Genomic DNA, 19,471 nt, shown 5'->3' on the forward strand with positions numbered 1-19,471 from the left:
AAGAACGCCACCCGCAAACACCACCAACTAATCCGATCCACCAAGAAATCAGCATTCAAGGATCGACTCGACAACAACGCCCATAACAGCAAGGAACTATTCAACATCGTCAAAGAGTTTACCAACCCCACCGCCGGCACCAACGACATCACTCCCTCCCAAGACCTCTGCGACTCTCTAGCCTCGTTCTTCCACAACAAAATCGTTGACATACATAACAGCTTTGGAGACCAGCCCACCCCACCCTCCTCCGAACTAAAACCCCCCTCCAACAACCTTAGCGCCTGGAACCCAATCACCACTGAAGATACCATCCGCCTGATGAACTCCATCCACTCAGGATCGCCAACCGACCCTTGTTCCCACCACATTTTCAACAAAGCAGACTCCACTATCGCACCCCATCTCCGAGACGTCATCAACTGCTCCCTCAACTCCGCTACCTTTCCGGAAAGCTGGAAAAATGCTGAACTCAGCGCCCTCCTGAAGAAACCCACAGCAGACCCCACTGAACTTAAGAACTACCGCCCCATTTCGCTCCTCCCATTCCCTCCCAAAGTCATTGAGAAAGCCGTCAATCAGCTCGCCGCCTTCCTCGAATCCAATAAATCCCTCGACCCTTCACAGTCTGGCTTCCGAGCCAAACACAGCACCGAGACCGCCCTCATCGCAGCAACAGATGACATTCGAACTCTACTGGACAACGGAGAAACAGCCGCCCTCATCCTACTTGACCTCTCCGCAGCCTTCGACACAGTGTCATAGCACCCTCATACATCGCCTCAGCAACGTCGGAATACAAGGAAAAGCATTGGACTGGATCATCTCGTTCCTCGCCGGAAGAACCCAGAGAGTCCGCCTCCCACCTTTTAGATCAGAGGCCACCGAAGTCATCTGCGGCGTACCACAAGGATCATCACTCAGTCCAACCCTCTTCAACGTATAGATGAGTCCCCTCGCATCCATCGTGCGCCAACACAACTTCAACATCATCTCCTACGCAGACGACACCCAGCTGATCCTCTCCCTCACCAAAGACCCAAACACAGCCAAAACCAACCTACACGAAGGAATGAAAGAAGTAGCCGAGTGGATGAAGAACAGCCGTCTAAAACTGAACTCGGACAAAACGGAAGTCCTCATCTTAGGATCATCCCCCTCCGCCTGGGACGACTCATGGTGGCCACCTGCCCTGGGAAACGCACCCGTACCAACGGACCACGCACGTAACCTGGGCTTCATCCTGGATTCCTCCCTCTCGATGACCAGACAAGTCAACGCCGTCTCTTCATCATGCTTCAACATCCTACGTATGCTCAAAAAAATCTTCCGTTGGATCCTCACCGAAACAAGAAAGACGGTCACCCATGCACTGGTCACAAGCCGACTGGACTACGGAAACACCCTTTACGCCGGAACCACAGCCAAACTACAGAAAAAACTGCAACGCATCCAGAACGCTTCAGCCAGACTCATCCTAGACATCCCCCGCCATGCTTACATTTCCGGTCACCTGAAAGACCTCCACTGGCTCCCCGTCAACAAGAGAATAACGTTCCATCTCCTCACCCACGCACACAAAGCCCTCTATGACCTAGGACCAGAATACCTCAACTCGCGCCTGTCCTTTTACACTCCCACCCGCCAACTACGATCGTCCAATCAAGCCCTCGCCGCAATTCCACGCATCCACAGATCCACCATGGGGGGGGAAGATCCTTCTCCTACCTAGCGGCCAAGACCTGGAATTCTCTCCCCACTTACCTACGCCTTACACAGAACCACCTCTCCTTCAGAAAACAACTTAAAACTTGGATTTTCGATGAGTAAAGTACCCCACTCCCCCAAGCGCCTTGAGACCCTCTGGGTGAGTAGTGCGCTATACAAATTTTAAACTTGAACTTGAATGTTCCAAATCTTGTCGTAGTTTAAGCCAGTTAGAGACCTTCCAATGGTCTGTGACTATCTAGATGGTTTCCAGGGAGAGGTTCATAACCTCAGAAGCATGCTTACAGCGGCCCCAAACATCTGCGAGGATGACCAACAGTGGAAGAAAGTACAAGAGACCTTTCCCCAACGCTCCCATTTTGGATTTTAATACCATACAAGGTGGGGCATTTTGCTCAGTGGTCAAATACTGCTTGTGACCTGGTCACAATGGAACTGCTGAATTCCCAAGGCCTCAGCTAAACTCTATAGCAAAGCAAATCCAGTCTGTGAAAGGCCTCTTACCGTGTGGCCCACTGGTTAATGGATTGGTGGAATGCTTGAATTATTCTCAACCACTGCTAATAACTCAGGGCTGCGTCCCAGGCCATTGCTATTTTGCACACCATGCCATACGTAAATCAGTGTTGTCCCTGCTACAATGGGAACAGTCCTGTCCAAACTGAGAACCCAGTTCCTTCCTGAACCAGAATACAAGCAACCTAAGGCCGGTTTCGGACAAATTAGTGCTCATCAGCCAAGTAAAGCTTGATTTCAGTGATAGTCTGCACGGGACTCATGTCTGGGCATACCCAGTGGACTTAGGGCAAAACACTAAAGTACACAGAGAAATGTGGTAAGATGAAAGAGAGCATAAGCAGAGTGTTACTATGGAGCATGGACTAAATCTTAATTTCTGAGGATATTTCCTGATCTTTATTGAACTGCACCTGTTAATAGAAAGAGGAAAGTTGAACAAATTAGCGGGTTCTACTAACCACTAAAAGCCTGCTCCAGCGTTAAATGGCCAGTAGAACATGCTACGGAGGGCTCCAAGGCTATTAGAACATCCCCCCCAGAGGGCAGAATGTTTTAATTTGTAAAAACAAAGGTGTCTCGGAGCCTGAGGGCGGTTTAATCCCCTCGGGCTCCACGAGGCCCTTGTTCACATTAACAGCTGAGAAATGAAAAAAAGCATTGGAATGTTGCTTTGTGGCCTTCTACCAGCCATTAGACGCCCAGAGCACTCCACTGTATTCAATGGAGCGCTCAACATTACAATGTTCTAATACAGAGCAAAACACATACCACATACTAGCCAATGACAATAAATGTACATTAGCCCTGTGTTTTCCTCCCTGCTTGCGTCGGCATTGGTGTGTATAATTAACCGAATAGCTCCTGGTAATCTTATATATGAAAAGGATATTCTTGAGCACTTCTTTCCAAGTAAACAGCAAGGTCAAAGGTCACAGCACATCTCTTCCTCTTTGTGCCTTTGGGCCTGCTGTCCATGCTCAATTTGTGAAATAAGTGCTGGTGCCCAAAGCTTATCTCAGCCGCTGTGCCCAGTGCTACTTAACGTCGGGTTGCAGAATACCAAGGCTCTGTCGCCTTCGTTCCTTTTCATACCCCTTTCGTCCACCACACTACACTCCCTGCCCTTTAGCCAACTATGCAAGCTTTTTTTCATCTCTACTTTCTCCCTTTTTCATAGTTTTGGATCATTTACTTCCTCCTTCTTTCCCCCCTTTTCGGTTTCTCTCTTGTTTTGGGTAAAAGACTCGAATGAAAAATAAGCCCGTCCCACAGCGTGGGTTCTGTGTGCCCCACCTGCAGCCACAGGCTCAAATTTTGCACTGCCGTCTAGAATTCTGGGTGAGTGGTGTAGTGAGGGTCTTAGGAAGCACGAGGTGGCAGAGGTGTTGTTGTTGAAAGGTAGAAGGGGTCCAGCATACGCACTGATTTGAGAAATTAGCTGATTAATCCCCACAGTGCTCTGGTGTGTGCAGAAAGGTACTCAGCCTTCCAAACTAGTTCTTTAAGATGGAAGAAGGATGGGTGGGGAGGTTATAGTCCTCGTGAGGAAGCGGAGGGCTTTTTCTTCAGGTTCAGAATTAGACGGAAGGTCCATAAAGAATCTGTTCCAGTGATCAATCAAGCACGGTATCTAGGAGGATGAAATCAAAGGTGTGGGCAGATGTTTCAGATGCTAAGTAGTATACAGACATAGGTCACTGTCAAAGTGCAAAATGAGGATTATTGCCAAAAAGGAAGGGGACAGGCACTATCAGGGAAGAGAATGATATGTGAGCGGTGAAGTTATCAGAGATTGTGCTAAGTGATCAATTGTTTTAGTAGTGCTCAGCGCTTGCGGTAGACTGACAAAGGTGTGAGAATATTGATTCATGAAGACTGTAATCTTCTCACTATCCCTCAACGAGATGGTGCGATTAAGGCATTGGTTGAGTTGCGCCTGTTTGTGGCGCAATTCAGAATTCACTTATTTCACGTTGGCCAACCACAGTCATCTTTCTCTATGCAGATCTCCGAGATGTTCTACGCCGTTGACCATCCAACGCTTTGTACCTCTTTGAATATTTCCTCATCCAGTGGCTAGTCACATTTACCGCCCACTCCTCTCCCAGTTAAAGGGGCTCAATGGTTATTCAGACTTATTTTATTTTCCCTACATGGAACCTGCCTTCATTTGGCTTTTTACATTTACCACCAAACTCCCTTTCCATCTGTGTATCACCATGCTCATTCCTTGGCCTCTCTTCTTTTCCCTATTCATAATCTGCCTTCATTCAAGGATCTCTCCCTACTGCTGTTAGCCAAACAGTCTTCTTTCCCCCCTTACCTCTTCCTACACACATGAATCTCTGAAAGCCTCGCAGTGATAAGACATTGGATGGCCCACTATTCATTAAAGTGAAACTCATCTAAGGAAGAACTTTTATACTTTGCAATCTCAACCACATCTACTTCCTCCCCACCAACTTTGCGTCCTCCTCTAATGCAGCAAGCAGTTTCTCTATCACTTCTTCTACATCAGCGGTTGGATTCCAGCTGCTAAACATCAGACCGATCTGCTAGCATCTTCTATTTCAATCAATCAAACCCACCAAAAATGTGTGAGTTGCGAACACACAATGGACTATTTTAACAGCATGTCCGTGGGCTTTTAAAAGAAAAATCCCCAAACCAGTCACAATTTACACAAATTCCCAAGCCACTCAACCACTTACTTCATCAATACCAAGTCAGGTGGTTATCCACCAAATAAAAGGCCTCCTATGAATTTCTCATTCGGTTATTCACAACACTGTTGAACCCTACTTCACTCCACCAGTTTTGTGCCACACTGTGTCCAACTGCTTAGGCTCAGTCAACGTCCACCTACTATGTTCCTCAGCATTTATTCACCCCTTGAGGTTTTCATGCTTTTAGCTCCTAGGTCCCTTGGACTGGTAATACCCTATTCTACAAAGACAACTCCGAATAGCTTCCCAAGCCATCTAAAATCAGTTCAATAAGTGTGTTTAAACAAAACTGCTTACACCTTCTTCACCTTGACCATGAGGTTCTGATTCACAAACTTTTTCAGAACTCCCGTATTTGATAAAATCTACTGCCACATGCTACACTGTATCATCAATGTAAATACACAAGTTAGAAAAAGTAACAATCATTGGTAATTGAAGCCTGTCTTCGATATCCATTACTCCTATCTCCACGTATCTTTATCTACCTCAACGTACCCGCCCAAGCTGTTAATCATCTTGTGTGCCACAAATTAGCTCTACACTACTTCTCTTCAAAGGCCTAACAATTTAAAAGAAACCTACAATTACACAATATAAATTGGAAACACTTCAGAAATGGCAAGGAGAGGATTATCAGATGAAGTTTGGCTTTTGTGAACTAGTAAAGTGCAGCGCTTGCCAAGGTCATGATCAAAGGGCTCTGAAAGTCCAGCAAAAAAGGTCAGGCAACAAAGACAGGAAAGCATGCAAAAGGATCGGACTAATATCAATTTTGTCTGGAAACGGGGAGGAAGAGATTGTCGCTCCAGAAGACTCGGTGCCGCATATCTGAGTAGAGATGGTTGGATTCTGGTTTGTGAAGTTGGGTTCAAGGAGGGCAAAACAAGGATGACTAAAAATACCCTGGTGGGAATCATTACTTTAAATCAGTCTAATGATAAAGAAAACACATTTGTGACAATGCCCACTCAAAACAGGAAAAGGATGGAAACAGGGAAGAATCTTTCAGGGAAAAAAAACCAAATTATTTTAACACAGAATAACCTGAAGTATGTATCAGGCCACGGCGGCACACCTCACTCCAAAGGACAGAATGAGATTTGGGACACACAATTGTTATGTGTGCATCAGTGTGCGTGAAGCAGCATGCCATTGCTGTGGATGCGAGTAAGAATGTTGGAGATGCAAGCTTTGGGTCAGAGTCCGCTGGAAGAAAAGTTGGAGGCTGTGCAGTAAAATTGATCCTTTTCCCAGTGGAGCTACTCCATATCCTGTTGTACTTACCACAACAAACAACAAAGTAACCCCTTTCCACCCACGTCTGCAGGCTACCAGACTCTTAATTGAGCTCGTTTCTTCATGCTCCTGAGGCGGACGTCCAAACACAAAGATCGGGGTTCCGATCCACCGGGCGTGAAGACCATGTTTGTGCAGCTCTAGTAGAGTCTGAGATTAATTGGATAGTGCTACCAGAGCACAGTCCCCAGCTTCATTCACCGAGTGATGGCGCTGACAGGACCGATTTAGTTCCCAATACATGGCTAGAAGTATGAGAAGGCAATGCATTGCAACAATGTCGCTGGATTTGTTGCATGGACTTGAATTTTACAAGCATTAATGTCAAACAAGTCTCTAGAAATAAACATGCTGCCAAGTGTACACCAGGTCGCTCTTTTTACTGTCGCCAGAGACTCATGGATATACATCCCTATGTTATCATATTGAACTGCTTCAGGCTATCACTCACAATTGGATCCCTTAGGCAAGGAACATGCATCAGGCTGTAACTGAGATATTCAAATACGGTGCCCGTGTAAATAGTCCAAGTCTTTTGTCACTTTTTCCAAGACAAATCATTTGGGGGGACAGAATGATGGAAAAGCAGAGTTCCAGTGGTTGGGGCAGTGTGGCTACACCAGTAAGCTTACCAAGGAAGTGTGGGCAAGGAAGGAGTGCCCGGCCTAGAATTGTTGTTAAGATTAGCCTTGACGCCTTCGATTAGCCCTTAGACATTTCTGTGAAGTAATATCTAAGTGGGCGGTAAAGGGAGGTAAGCATGATGGGATTTTATGGCATTTGCACTAGTCTATCTACAGAAAAATTATCCAAATGAAGCAGAGTGAAGTTCTGTTTAACCTCATATGACTCTGTCCCTTTCTTGGCTAATGTTAGAGGGTATGTGGTGATGGCACTGAAACTAGGCAACCCTGTGCCTTGCCACAGCCTCTCCCTAGCCCCACCACAATACCACTGTAGATTAGCAAGGGACATTCCAGAGACTGATGTAATCATATCTGAAATAAAAACATTTTCTGCTTATCATGAACAGAACAAAGTTCCGACATAAGATTATTTGTCTTCCCTAGGGCCAGTGATTCGCCATTTTAGAAAAGGGGATGAAGATCATCGGCTTAAAATGTGGAATTTGTTTTAGGGGGTTGAGAGTTAAAGGGCCCAACATTTCACTTATTGGACTATAAAGACCTGGGCTATAATAATAAAATCCAATAACCAATTGTGAATACTGGCGGCAGCAAACAATAAATCATGCCAATCGATGGCAAACATCAGTGAAACGTGCAGCGCCCAATCATCTCAAACGCTGAGCTTTCTAAGTCTTCATAAATACTCCACAAAAGCCAGGTACACAATGTGTAATATATTATTGGGTATAACATTTTGCAGTGGGTTTAAATACCACCACACAGTTCTTTACTGTTGGTAGACAAGCCTGGTGTGTTCATTCCTACAAAGGTATTTTTCAATTCTGGCCTGCAAATGCTAAAAGCAGCATTGTTGGGAAGCGAACGTACCCTGCATAATGAGCGGTTGAGTCCTCCGCCCGATGTGCCTGAACTGATATAACGGGTGATCTAGGTTTCTGATCTTTGGTCATGTCATACACTAATCCTCTATGCATGTGTTGACCCACGCATGGTCTTTGACGAGGATAGGTTCTGGACCATATCCTAAACTGGCAGGGGTGCACAAAGTGCACGCTCACAGCGACACCTTCCCTGTCAAGAGTTTCATGCGTGGAGCGTACTGGTGGCAGCATACAATGGCTGGTGAATTATAGCAACATGCCTTTTTACCTATGAGACATGAATGCATGCTTACAGGCACATTCATCTAATGTTTTGCTGCTAAGATGAAACCAGAATTCTGACTGCCGAAATCCAGTGCATTGTACATGTACGTATGTAGTAGGACTAATAGTGTGCCGTGCACAAGTGATACAGGTCTGTGGGTTTCATTTTGGAAGCCCACAGCCTGGAACAGAGTATAATATGAAGGAGAGGTTGCTCTCTGCAGAATGCATGTGTATTGCTAGCATCTTCTAGATGAGATGGTCGAGCATCAAACGAGGAAAGAGGAGACAGGCTTTCTTTATATGAGCCTGGGACCTTCCTGGTGCATTGGGCTGTAAATGACTGACAGCAGCTGCTGTTATATTGCTGGCAGGGGGTGCAGGTTTAGGGAAAGGAGTTCTTTGATCTTTCTTCCGGATCTCTGTGAAGAGGATTCATAAATAGCTGGGTGAAGCCTGCTCAAAGCCTCTATGTAGTTCTGTGGACAGCTCTCCATCAGGAGCCTGTCTTGCTGGGCAGAGCAGAATTGAAGACAAAGACCAGGCCTGGGAGGTGGCCTCGCCAGGACACATGAAAGGGGAACTGAGCTGATTCTAAGAACGCAGACCTGGAACACACATCCTCCGTCTGCGACCTCAGTGTAAAGATGGCCACCCTAGACCTATCAGTGTTTTTTGCAGTGGTCTCTTCTACCAAGGAGGACTACAAGGCAACCAAGGTTTGGTGTCGTAATTACAACAATCTCCCCAGAGGTAGGGTGGCAAGGCTTGCAGTCTGATCTGAAGGAGGAATTTCTGGACAGTCTTGGATGCCAAGACATCCTGCCTGTGAGCATGAAAGGTAATGTCCAAATCTGCAGGTGGAGATGATCATGGACGGGATTGAGGTAACTGACCTTGCACAGCTGTTTAATGAGACAGAGCCTCACTAAACAGCAGTACTGAAGGAATCGCCTTATTGCCGGACTGGGCTGTATGATCTTCGCCATTTATTCATGTTGTAGCTATTACGGCACATAGAGCTGTGTGCTCGAGCAACAGTCCCGACCAAAGCCGGTATAAGCGCCTGCTGGTTGCCCATGAGCCCCATAAGTAGACCGCGCAACAGCTGCACTGCCAAAGTGTGCTTTAGGCTCAGGACCAGCCCTGAAGATCAAGTCATCTGAGATGTCCACCAGGGTGACTCGTGAAGAATTGAGGTCATGGCCTTGCGGCACTGTGTGACGAGAACAGCACCCGATGACCATCACACCAAAGAATCACTACCTGAGGGCATGTCGTTGGCGGGCAGAAGAAAAAGCACCAAGTACTCACAGGAGTGCCAGAATGAACTGCGTGGTGAGCAGAGATCTACTGCCAGCCGCCTGTAAGAAGGCCACTGATGGAAGCCTTCGCTCCTACTGTGACCCTTTGAGCGACCCGTCGTGTGGCTGTCTGCAATACAGCTTCTCTGAAGATGCTGTGTGCCCCCTGCTACTGGTGAGGTTCCACTGCCGTGGGAAGGTCGGACATGACCCAGCGCAGCTCCTACATACTGGGTGAAAGGGCCTAGACCCAAGAGACAGAGTGCTAAGCTGAACCAACCGACAGTATCTTAAACTCTGGACCTGAGAGGAAAGCACAAAAACAGGGAGACCTACTGGGGAATTATAGTAATAGCTGAGCTAGCCAGGAGAGGCCCCTAGAATGCATTAAGACTCACACCCATAACTCGGATATCCTTGCATTATTGTAGGTGTAGTAGAATGTTATTATTTCTGTGAAATAAAGCACTTGTTTTTTTTACAAAGAGAAGCACTGGACTGGACATTGATCTTATTGTGCTGCAGGAGAGGTGGTATTCGTTATTGAGCTAGAATGCCCCAACACTAACCTCCCCGAGAAGCCTGTGACTCCTCGCTCTCGCTACCACGGAGAGTCAAGTGTGGAAAGTCTTGTAATTGGCAGAGTGGGCAGAGCCACAGAAGGGCTGAACCCAAGACAGCAGTGTTAAAATGCCTAAAGCCCCATGGATGTGGTCCAGTTGCCCCTGCTTGCTCCCTGGCCTCCTGAATGACAAGCAACATCATGTGTAAACCCAAGGTCAGAAAGGAGCAATGAAGCATCGCAAGAGCCACAACTAATGTCCCTACCTGTGCAGTTGGCCTTCCCCACGCTCAAAGACCCATTAAAAGCTGGCTGCAAACATGCTTGTTCCTGTGTGCACGCACAGATCGTCAGGAGCAGGCCATTCTGCGAGCAAGGGTACAGGGCAAACAGACCCAACCCTAGATTATCATCATGTGATAGACGAGCGTACAACCTGTAGCTGTTGTAAACTCATGTCCAATCAATGCATTACCTGTGCGACTCCTTCTTCCCAGCCTTTAATTACTTCTTGTCTTCCAAATCGAAACTTGAAAGGCTTGTTTCGGTCTCTTGACGAGTCAAACTTCTTTCCATTCTGGAGCATTCCTGCAAACAGAAGATTCAGATTGTGAGAAGGCAGTCTCAGGAGGTGCATGGGGTGACCTGAAATGTGTCAATCTAACAGGCAAGCAAGATGGAAGGATGTCAATGGTACATTTATAATAATACAGAGGGATCACCCAAGTCAACAACTAATTTATTAACCATATAAGAGGTCTTTGTGATCATCTGGAAATGGCAAAAGAATCTCTAGAACCACTGCCAATAGATATTGGTTTTAGCCTTACCATGCAGCAATGGTCACCCACTTCCTTTACACCATGATGGATGCATAAATGCTGTGTCGTGCACATGGTGTGCCCACTGAGCATTTAAAAGAGAAGGTTTACCTATGTTTCTTAGAACGCGGAGGTAGGTGCCTCGAATGGACAGTAATAGAACTACATGCTATTTTTTAGTTTTGCCAAGTGCTGGCATTGTGACCGCCTGTACAATAAAGGAAAGAACCACAAAGCTTGCATTACTGTATAACCACACCCCTCAAGAACAATGGTATGTTAGATACAAATCACCCACTCCTAAAATTTCAATTTTCCAAAAAGTGATCAGGTTCGTTGGTAAGGACTTTACTTAATCAAGTAACTGGATTGTTTGCTCATTAAAAGATAGTGAGAAAGGTATTGAGCAATAAAACATCTCAATATGTGGGCACCCTACACAAGCCAAAAGTAGAGACCTGGTTCTATTACCAGATTACCCAGGCGATCATAGGCAGGGTACTAGGCCATTGTAACACCATGTTATATACGTATGGGGCCGTGCGTGGTCCTTTCCGTTATTTTTCGACCTAAATGTTTTTCATTTCATGTTTTCCTACACTGTGTATAGTTTTTTCTCAATCGGACCCAGAGATCGCATTAGCAGTTTCGTTAGCCTGACATTTTCTAAATAATTTCACAATAAAAAAAGCACCCCCACACACACACACAATATATAAATATACCTATATAAAGGGACTTTCAGTCAGCCTTCTTCATCTATTTGACTATTGAAATGTCATTCACATTTTGTTTCACAGCATAAAGTATGGGACAATAGGCCGGCCCACTGCAGCCATTTGCTGTCTTACACTGCAAGTGATACACTTTTCCCTACTTAGATGTGTACCGCTACTTGAAAAAGGAGTACAATTCAGTGTCAACGCAGGTGTGCATGGGCTGCAGGACGCTCCTGTATTTTTATAATGCTCCAACTGTTTTTCATATTGTATATGTTTGGGGGGGAAACTAATAAAAACAGAAAGACAAGAAAAGGCAAGACTTTTTGCTTTGTCAATGCTAGATTTGAATAGCTTATATGGTGTGGTGTGCAAGGGGATTGTGGGAGGGTAGTTAAATCATTTAAAATATATATCGGGTATTGGAATAAACATTTGTCTAATTTCATCTGTATTTCCATGTTGGGCATTCCATGTGGTAACTGCCTATTTTATTGCAACAATTCCACGGTTTTGTTTATCTGATGTTGTGTTAAGCTTTTTTCCTACTACTCTCGTTTTGTTTACGATTTTCTTGAATAAAATGTATATTACAGCAAAAAAGGCCCAAAATGTATCATAAGGGGTTCAAATTGTGTAATCAAGCCGTTTCATCCGTGCTTAAATTCGTAGCTTACTGTATGTGTTTGTTTTGTATAGCCCTGCTGCATCCAAATAGCACAGTCTCTTGTGCATCTTGTTTGTTCTGGGGTTTTATACATGATTATTTCAATCAGATCCTACACCCCTTCTCCCCTCTGGGAAGGAAGAAGGCTTAGACAGACTAATCTCTCTCTGGCCCATTAAATGGTTGATGTGCTTTCATATATAAACACCGAATACAAAATAAAAAAACACTCCAGACCTGTTCCTCTCTTTCCATACCGAGAGAAGAGCAGGAGTAATCACAAGTGATAGTTTAAATATACAAAAACCCATCAATTCACACCACTGGCGATGTGCCCACAGTGGCACAATTTGCACATCGTCTATATAGGTATAGGAGTTCCCCTGTGGGAAGGTCAGGCAGCTGCCCATCCCGCTCTGAACACTCTACTCTGGAATGGGTCTACCAGTGAAACTCGTCTGTTCCTCTAAGGTTTTATCTTAATACTGCTTCAGGGCGCTAAGGTGTCATCAGACTGGACTGCCTGAATGCCTTGCACTTTCACCTGCACGAGCCCTGACCTGGGGCAGTTGAACATCCACCAATGAGCAGTGTCCACAATGGTAGGACATGCCTACATGGGAATTAGGGATGCACTGTGGCAGACCACGCCCCTTTCCACGCTAATGTGCATGGACACAATTCAAGCTCTCTGGGCATTTTCTTACAGCTTTACACTCAAGAGTGGCCAGTGTAAAGTGCTCTGTGCACCTTTGATTCAAATCACAATACATTTTCTATACACAAGTCTGATTTACAAACAGAGAAAGCCTGATATTCTATGTACCAAACCAATACATGTACAAGAAGGTATGGGATTAACACAGCAGAGGGGGACAGGGAGAAATATATGGGGAAGCAGAAAGGAGAGTAGGGGAGAGACTGCGGGTCAAGAACAAGAATTCTGGAAAAAGAATGTTTGGCCAACTTTGAAGTTGGACAGTGGTAAATCCAACCGCTATTGTGTCAAATTCTCATTTTCTAAGGCGGAAGAGAATATTTTGCCCCATTTAAAGTTCTCCGCCTCGGTGGCTGGATCTTCAATTGAAGCTTGTAATGGCAGAGAAAACTGTTGGAAAATCCACCAGTGACCGCCTCTGCCTGTACATTTTCCTGTGATATGTGTGGTCAATAGAAAGATGGCCCGAGTGTCCGGGCAGCCTCAGTGTCCACACATCAAGTCTCCCTAGGTTCATTTTTTTTTTCTTTTTTAATGACTCTTTTTGTCCTCATATTTTCCACCAGATGGAATGACTCTAGATGGAAACTCTCAATTCTGCCAACACAATACCTAACTGTGCACCCTGGAGTATTCTTGTTATTGCGTTTAGCTTTCAAGAGGTCTCCCAGAGGTAGGTTCTCTACCAGTCCAACTCCCCTGATCAACGTCTCTGTACCTTGTCTTGTCTTGGGGAGGACCGGACCACAAACCCCTGGCATAATCATTGGACGTTTGATGTCTAACTGTCCGACCATCTTATCAGTGGAGCCCAGATCTTTGCCGCCTCCTCTCCTCCACACGACAGGTCTATTTTGCTAATAGTCATAAAAATTTTTAGGCAATCTGAAACCTAGGGGGGATTGGGGATTTCCATTCTCTACATATCTCCCTCCTGGCAATAATAGTTACGTAGAATATAATCTGGGTAATGCTGTCTCTAATATCATATTCCTCTGGCAAACCCATCAATATCAGTCTAAGGTTACACGTGACTGATCTGGACAATACCTCCTCTAAAAAGGTGCAGACCGATGACCAATAGTTCTTAATCTTTATGCAGTCTGCAAAAATATGTACATCGTCTGCCTCTGTATTTTTACATCTGGGACAGAGGTATGGTATTCACGATATTTTTGAAAGCTTGGAGGGAGTCCAATAGACCCTGTATGCCGTGTAGAGGTGATTTCTTCTGAGGTTAGCAGGTTTCACTATTTTTTGAGATGTTGCAAATGAGTCTAACCAGACCTCCGATTGTTTCTCCAGGTTATCTCCCATTGTATCCCCCCAGAGTTTCGAAATCTCTTCCTCCTGCCTATCATTTGCCCCAATTAGTATGTTAAACCATGCTGAAACCTCACCCTTCCACCCTTCTTGTCTGTTAACTAGATCTAAAAATTCGCAACCCACTGTTTCTGACACCCAATTTTGGCTTCCCCACCATGATGATATTTGATAGTATTTAAACCTCGCTAGGGACCCTCCCGTCAGATTAGATATAGATGTCCAATCTAATAGTTCTTGATTTCCCTGGACTTCTCCCCATCGTTTTAAACCAGCCTCTCTCAGGGGAAGGGAGAGTCGATCTAGTAAGCATTCAGGTGTTCCGGGGGAGTCCCAAATTGGTGCCAAGAAGTTATAGTAAGGGATTTTCCAAATTTTGTAGGCTGCTTGACATAATTTTAAGGCTGTTAGTAAAATTTTAAGGCGGACTTTTTTGTACAATTTTTGGGCGCCAAATTTAAACAAAAAAAATTCAAGACCCTTAGGAAGGTCGGATAACAAAGCTTGAAACAAACAACCATATGATGAGTCTAACTTGTTGGCTAGGAGTCTAAAATTTTTCAACTGAAATGCATAACAGTAAAATAAGAAGTCTGGGAGAGCTAATTCTCCTCCTTTTAGCCCCCTCCTCAACTTCTTCCATGCTATTCTTGGTGACTTAGATGCCCAGATAAATGAGCCGATTTTCCCCTGAAGATTTGAAATGTCTTTATTACAAAATGTTAGTGGGATGCTATTAAATAGGAAAGTCACTTTGGGTAATACTACCATTTTATTTAAATTAACTCTTCCATAGATACGGAGAGGAAGGTTGGACCATCTTTGGAGAAGTTTAGATATCTCTTTTACCACGATCTGCCAGGATACTTTGGGTGTCTCTTGTAGTTTCTGAGTGATGTGTATACCCAGATACCTGATCTTTGTTTTTGTATCTGGTATAAGAGCGGGACTATTCCAGCTCATTACATCTATTTTATTTTTGTTAATACCATAACCTGAGACTGCTCCAAATTCCTCTGCTAGATTAAATAACTTCGGGATGGCCTCTAAAGGGTTAATGGTGTATAGCAACAGATCATCAGCGTACAATGCCGTCTTTAACTCCAGCCCACCCATATTAAAAGGAAGAATTGTTGGGTCAGTACGTACCGCTATCACAAAAGGCTCAATATACAGGTCAAAAAGGAGAGGAGACAGGGGACAACCCTGCCTCGTCCCTCTTGATATCTCGAACCAATCTGACAAGGTCCCGTTAATTAAAACCTTAGCTCGAGGACGCCCGTATGGATTTTTGACAGCCTGAATAAAGAGTGGTGGAAAGCCGAACCTTGTAAGGGTGTCCCACAGAAACACCCAGTTAACTTGGTCAAAAGCCTTCGCGGCATCTATTGCCACGATGGTAAGTGGCAATCCCTTTACTTTGGCATAATCGATTGCACCGATGACCTGAAAAGTCAACTTGTTCAGTTGTCGTCCAGGGATAAAACCCCTTTGATCAGGATGAATGACAGATCTGATAACTTTGGATAGTCTCTCAGCCAAAATCCCCGAGAATATTTTAAGGTCCGAATTTAGGAGAGATATAGGTCTGTATAACTATGTTCTTTGGGTCTTTATTTGGTTTTGCTATTAAAGTGATGGTTGCCTCGAACCAGGAGGGTGGAATATCTCCTCTTTGATGGTAAATATTGTTAAAAAGGGACAATAGGTGTGAAATAGTCACCTCTTCATTATCTTTATAAATCTCAGTTGGCAAGCCATCGGGGCCTGGGGCTTTATTCCTACTCATCTTTTTCAACTGAACTCTAATTTCCCCCTCAGTAATGTCTCTCGACAAGGTCTTTTTATCTTCTTCATTCAATTGGGGTAAAGTCCTTTGGTACCACCATTTCTCCAAGTCTTCTATTCCAACCTTGATGTTTTCCCGATACAGTTCTTCCATAAATCCTCTGGCTTCCTCTCTGATCTCTTCTTCCTCAGTTAACTGCTCTCCGGAAGACCTTTGGTTTAGAGTTTCGATGTTGTTTCTGGTCCTGTCTGCTCTGGCCTTCCACGCTAAAAGTGCCCCGCACCTCTCTCCAGATTCAAAGTTTTTTAATTTACTAATCTCCCATCTATCATGGGTCTGTTTGTCAGCTCTAGCTTTAAGACTCAGCTGTAATCTTTGAAGCTCCTTTTCTAATTCTGGAATCTTCTCCCTTTCCACCAAGGCTGCGTATTGGAGCTCCTGCTCTTTCTTTTTAATAGAATCTAGTGCTTTAGTTTCTATATCTTTTATCTCTCTTCTTTTTAACCTCATGTGATATCCCAGTAAACCTCACAGAAAGGCCTTAAATGATTTCCAAACAAACTGCTCTAGTGCTGAGCCCTCGTTAAATGAAAAAAATTCCCTTATACCACTTTTGATTTTAACTCCAATGTTGTCATCTAAGAGAATAGTTCTATCATTGGTCCATCTTCGTTCAGTAGCGATATTTGTGAAATTAATATTAAGTTGTACTACTGAGTGATCAGAAAGGCCCACAGGAATGTGAGTAACAGATACCAAAACTGTTTTCAAAGACTGATCTATCAAAAATAAGTCAATTCTCGAAAATTGCTTGTATCTCTTACTGTAGAAGGAATATTCTGAGGTTGCCGTTCTTAGTTCTCTAGGCATCCAACAGGTTATGTTCTTTCATTATATTTTTAAGAGCAGAGAGGCATTTTTTGGGCAAGATGTATTTTGCTCTAGAGGTGCGATCCAGTTGAATATCTAAAATAAGATTAAAGTCCCCCCCAAGAATCAAAGGTGCCCTACTCGGGATTAAGGCCCTTTCAAGTTTGCCCAGGAAAATTTAATTGTCCTCATTCGGGCCGTAAAATACTGCAACAGTGTATGGTGAGCCAGTAATTAAGAGCTCGGCTATCAACCACCTCCCGGTCTGATCTGTATCCCATCTCTGAACTTTAATGCCCTTGTTTGCTCTAATGATTATTGCGACTCCTCTGGATATTCCCTTTTGCCTTGAACATAGAATGTCCTGAACCCAATGCCTTTTCTCGAAAACCTTTTTACACTCTTTTTGTTCAAGATGTGTCTCTTGAAGTAAGTATATACTGGCTTCGAGATTCTTTAGAAATTCACATATTCTCTGTTGTTTCTTGAAGCTTCCTATTCCGTTAAGATTCCAGGAGATAATCTTACTACTTGTATGGGGATTTACTGCCATGGCCAAATTTTACTCTCCAGATTACTCTCCAGGGTATTGTTTGAATGTCCATATAGATACTTATATATCCGTGTTTGTCTATATATGTAAATGTTAATTTTAGAGTTTCTATGCAAAAATGAGGACTTTTTTCTTTTTTACCCCTCCCCTCCCCCCCTCCTTCCCCCCAAGGAACCCTCCCTTCATCTTGGGCGTTTGTCCTGCCCCTATGGAGCTCTCCACCTTACAGCCCCATGTCTACCTACTTGTCCCTTGCCTCGTTAGCTATATCTGCTATCATCAGCGTGAATTAGTGTATTTTTAATACTTCCCCTCTTCCCTTCTCCTCGCCTACCTTCTCCCCCCCCCAAAATTTTTTTTATTTAACTCCCTCAGGTGTGATGTGCGAGCCCCATTGTTGTGTGTGAGTATTTTTTTTTTTATATATATTTTTTTTATATACATCGTGCAGTTTAATGTACAGGTTTTATGTTTCTCCTAAATCTCTAAGTCACTAAATTGGATCTTGACTAACCTACTCCCTTACCTACTCCCTCATTTTCTGTAGCAGTTCGTCTACCTCCTCCGGCTGGTTATAAGTGAAAGTTTTGTTATTCCACATAACCTTAAGCAGGGCTGGAAACTTAATCTGTACTTTTGCACCCAGTGATCTTAGCTCCGGCATTCTTGATCCCAGTTCCCATTGTCTCTGAGCCGTTCTGCCTCCTATGTCAGACCTGATCTGATATGGGTTGGCCCTATAGTGGAGAGAGGCACTTGCTAGAGATCTACTCAGTATCAGCTCTTTAACGGTGTAGGTCTGGAAATAGACCAATATTTTCCTGGGCCCTTTACGGTCTTGGTGTATTCTAAAAGGGTCTCTGTGGACTCTCTGGACCTCCGCTTCGAGGTCTATATCCGGGCGGTCTTTCAATACCCCCTCCCTTAGGAGTCTACAGACGAAAGCTTTTATATCCCCTACTTCCTCTCCTTCAGGGATCTTCAAAATGCGAATATTGTTCCTTCTCGAATGGGTTTCCAGTCTTTCCATGTCCATCATTAAAGCCTTATTCTGTTTCTTTAAGGCATTTAATTCCTCACTATTTTCTGTTGTGGAATCTGAAAGGGTAGAGACCTTTTTCGCCAAGGTAGCTGTTCGCGCTTCTATTCCTTCTAATCTGGTTTCCAGTAGATCGAACCTGTCGTGTAATCTTTTCTGATTTGTCTCAGAAGTTTCACACTTCTCCATCAGGTCGCTTCTTAAAGAACAGAGTAGAAGGCCAATCTTGTCAAACTCCTGGGAGGGAGTGGAGATCAAACCTGTGTCTTTCTCTGTGGTTTCTTCTGACGCAACATGGATTATAGGAGCGATTGTGGATGCACTTTTGAGGATTTCCACAGAGTCAATATTACTACGTCCCGCTTTCTCTAGTGTCTGTAGATTCAAAGAATCTTGATGAGGAGGAGGATTCTCAGAGGGACTATTAGTTTTATTACAGCTTATTAGAATGTCGTTGTCTATATCAGCTGGACTCTCTAGGTCTTCAAGATTTTCCTTAGTTTGAATTTCAGCTAATGGGGTGTACCTGTTGACTAAGACTGGACCTGGTGAGGAGGGGGGTGCCGTATTCTGGGTGGGCTGCCGGGCATCTCCCATATTAGTTCCTTCTTCTAAAGAATTCATTTTCTCTAACACCTTTAAGTAACTTTTAAGAGAAGGAGTACTTTTTTGCGTTGAAATCTGCTGGGGAAGTTTACTACTAATGGCTTTCTTAGAACGCGTTTTCTTCTTACTTTTATGTGGAATTAAAGGTGAAGGCCTCACCTTCTCACCGAGTTCGGCTGAATCTAGAACCCCCTGCTGTTTTAGCTCTAGTTATGACCTCAGCTGGTATATATTCTTGACTACCTCTCCTCGGCTCTTCGCCTGCTTACTGTTTGCCCGGTCTCCCCCCTTATACTCTAAGACTCTATTGGCTTTGGCTGAATATAGTTCTACTTGCGTGGGAGTTTCAGTATCAGACGCAAAATCCATGCTCCCTTACCTCTGGTTCAGCAGAACTGGCACTACCACTTCTGCTACAGGTGAAGCTGCCTCC

The 19,471-nt window shown here is 44.3% G+C and overlaps 1 protein-coding gene across 1 annotated transcript in view; it reads right to left on the minus strand.

Moving 5' to 3' along the window:
• The window catches only part of FKBP1B (FKBP prolyl isomerase 1B), a 200,434-nt gene that overhangs the window by 43,313 nt on the left and 137,650 nt on the right, over positions 1-19,471 (minus strand). Inside the window, exon 3 of the mRNA XM_078647708.1 lies at positions 10,409-10,521. Coding sequence (XP_078503834.1) covers positions 10,409-10,521 — 113 coding nt within the window. The remainder of the gene's footprint in view (positions 1-10,408; positions 10,522-19,471) is intronic.

Source organism: Lissotriton helveticus, chromosome 6 (assembly GCF_964261635.1).
Source record: "Lissotriton helveticus chromosome 6, aLisHel1.1, whole genome shotgun sequence".
Lineage (NCBI taxonomy): Eukaryota > Metazoa > Chordata > Amphibia > Caudata > Salamandridae > Lissotriton > Lissotriton helveticus.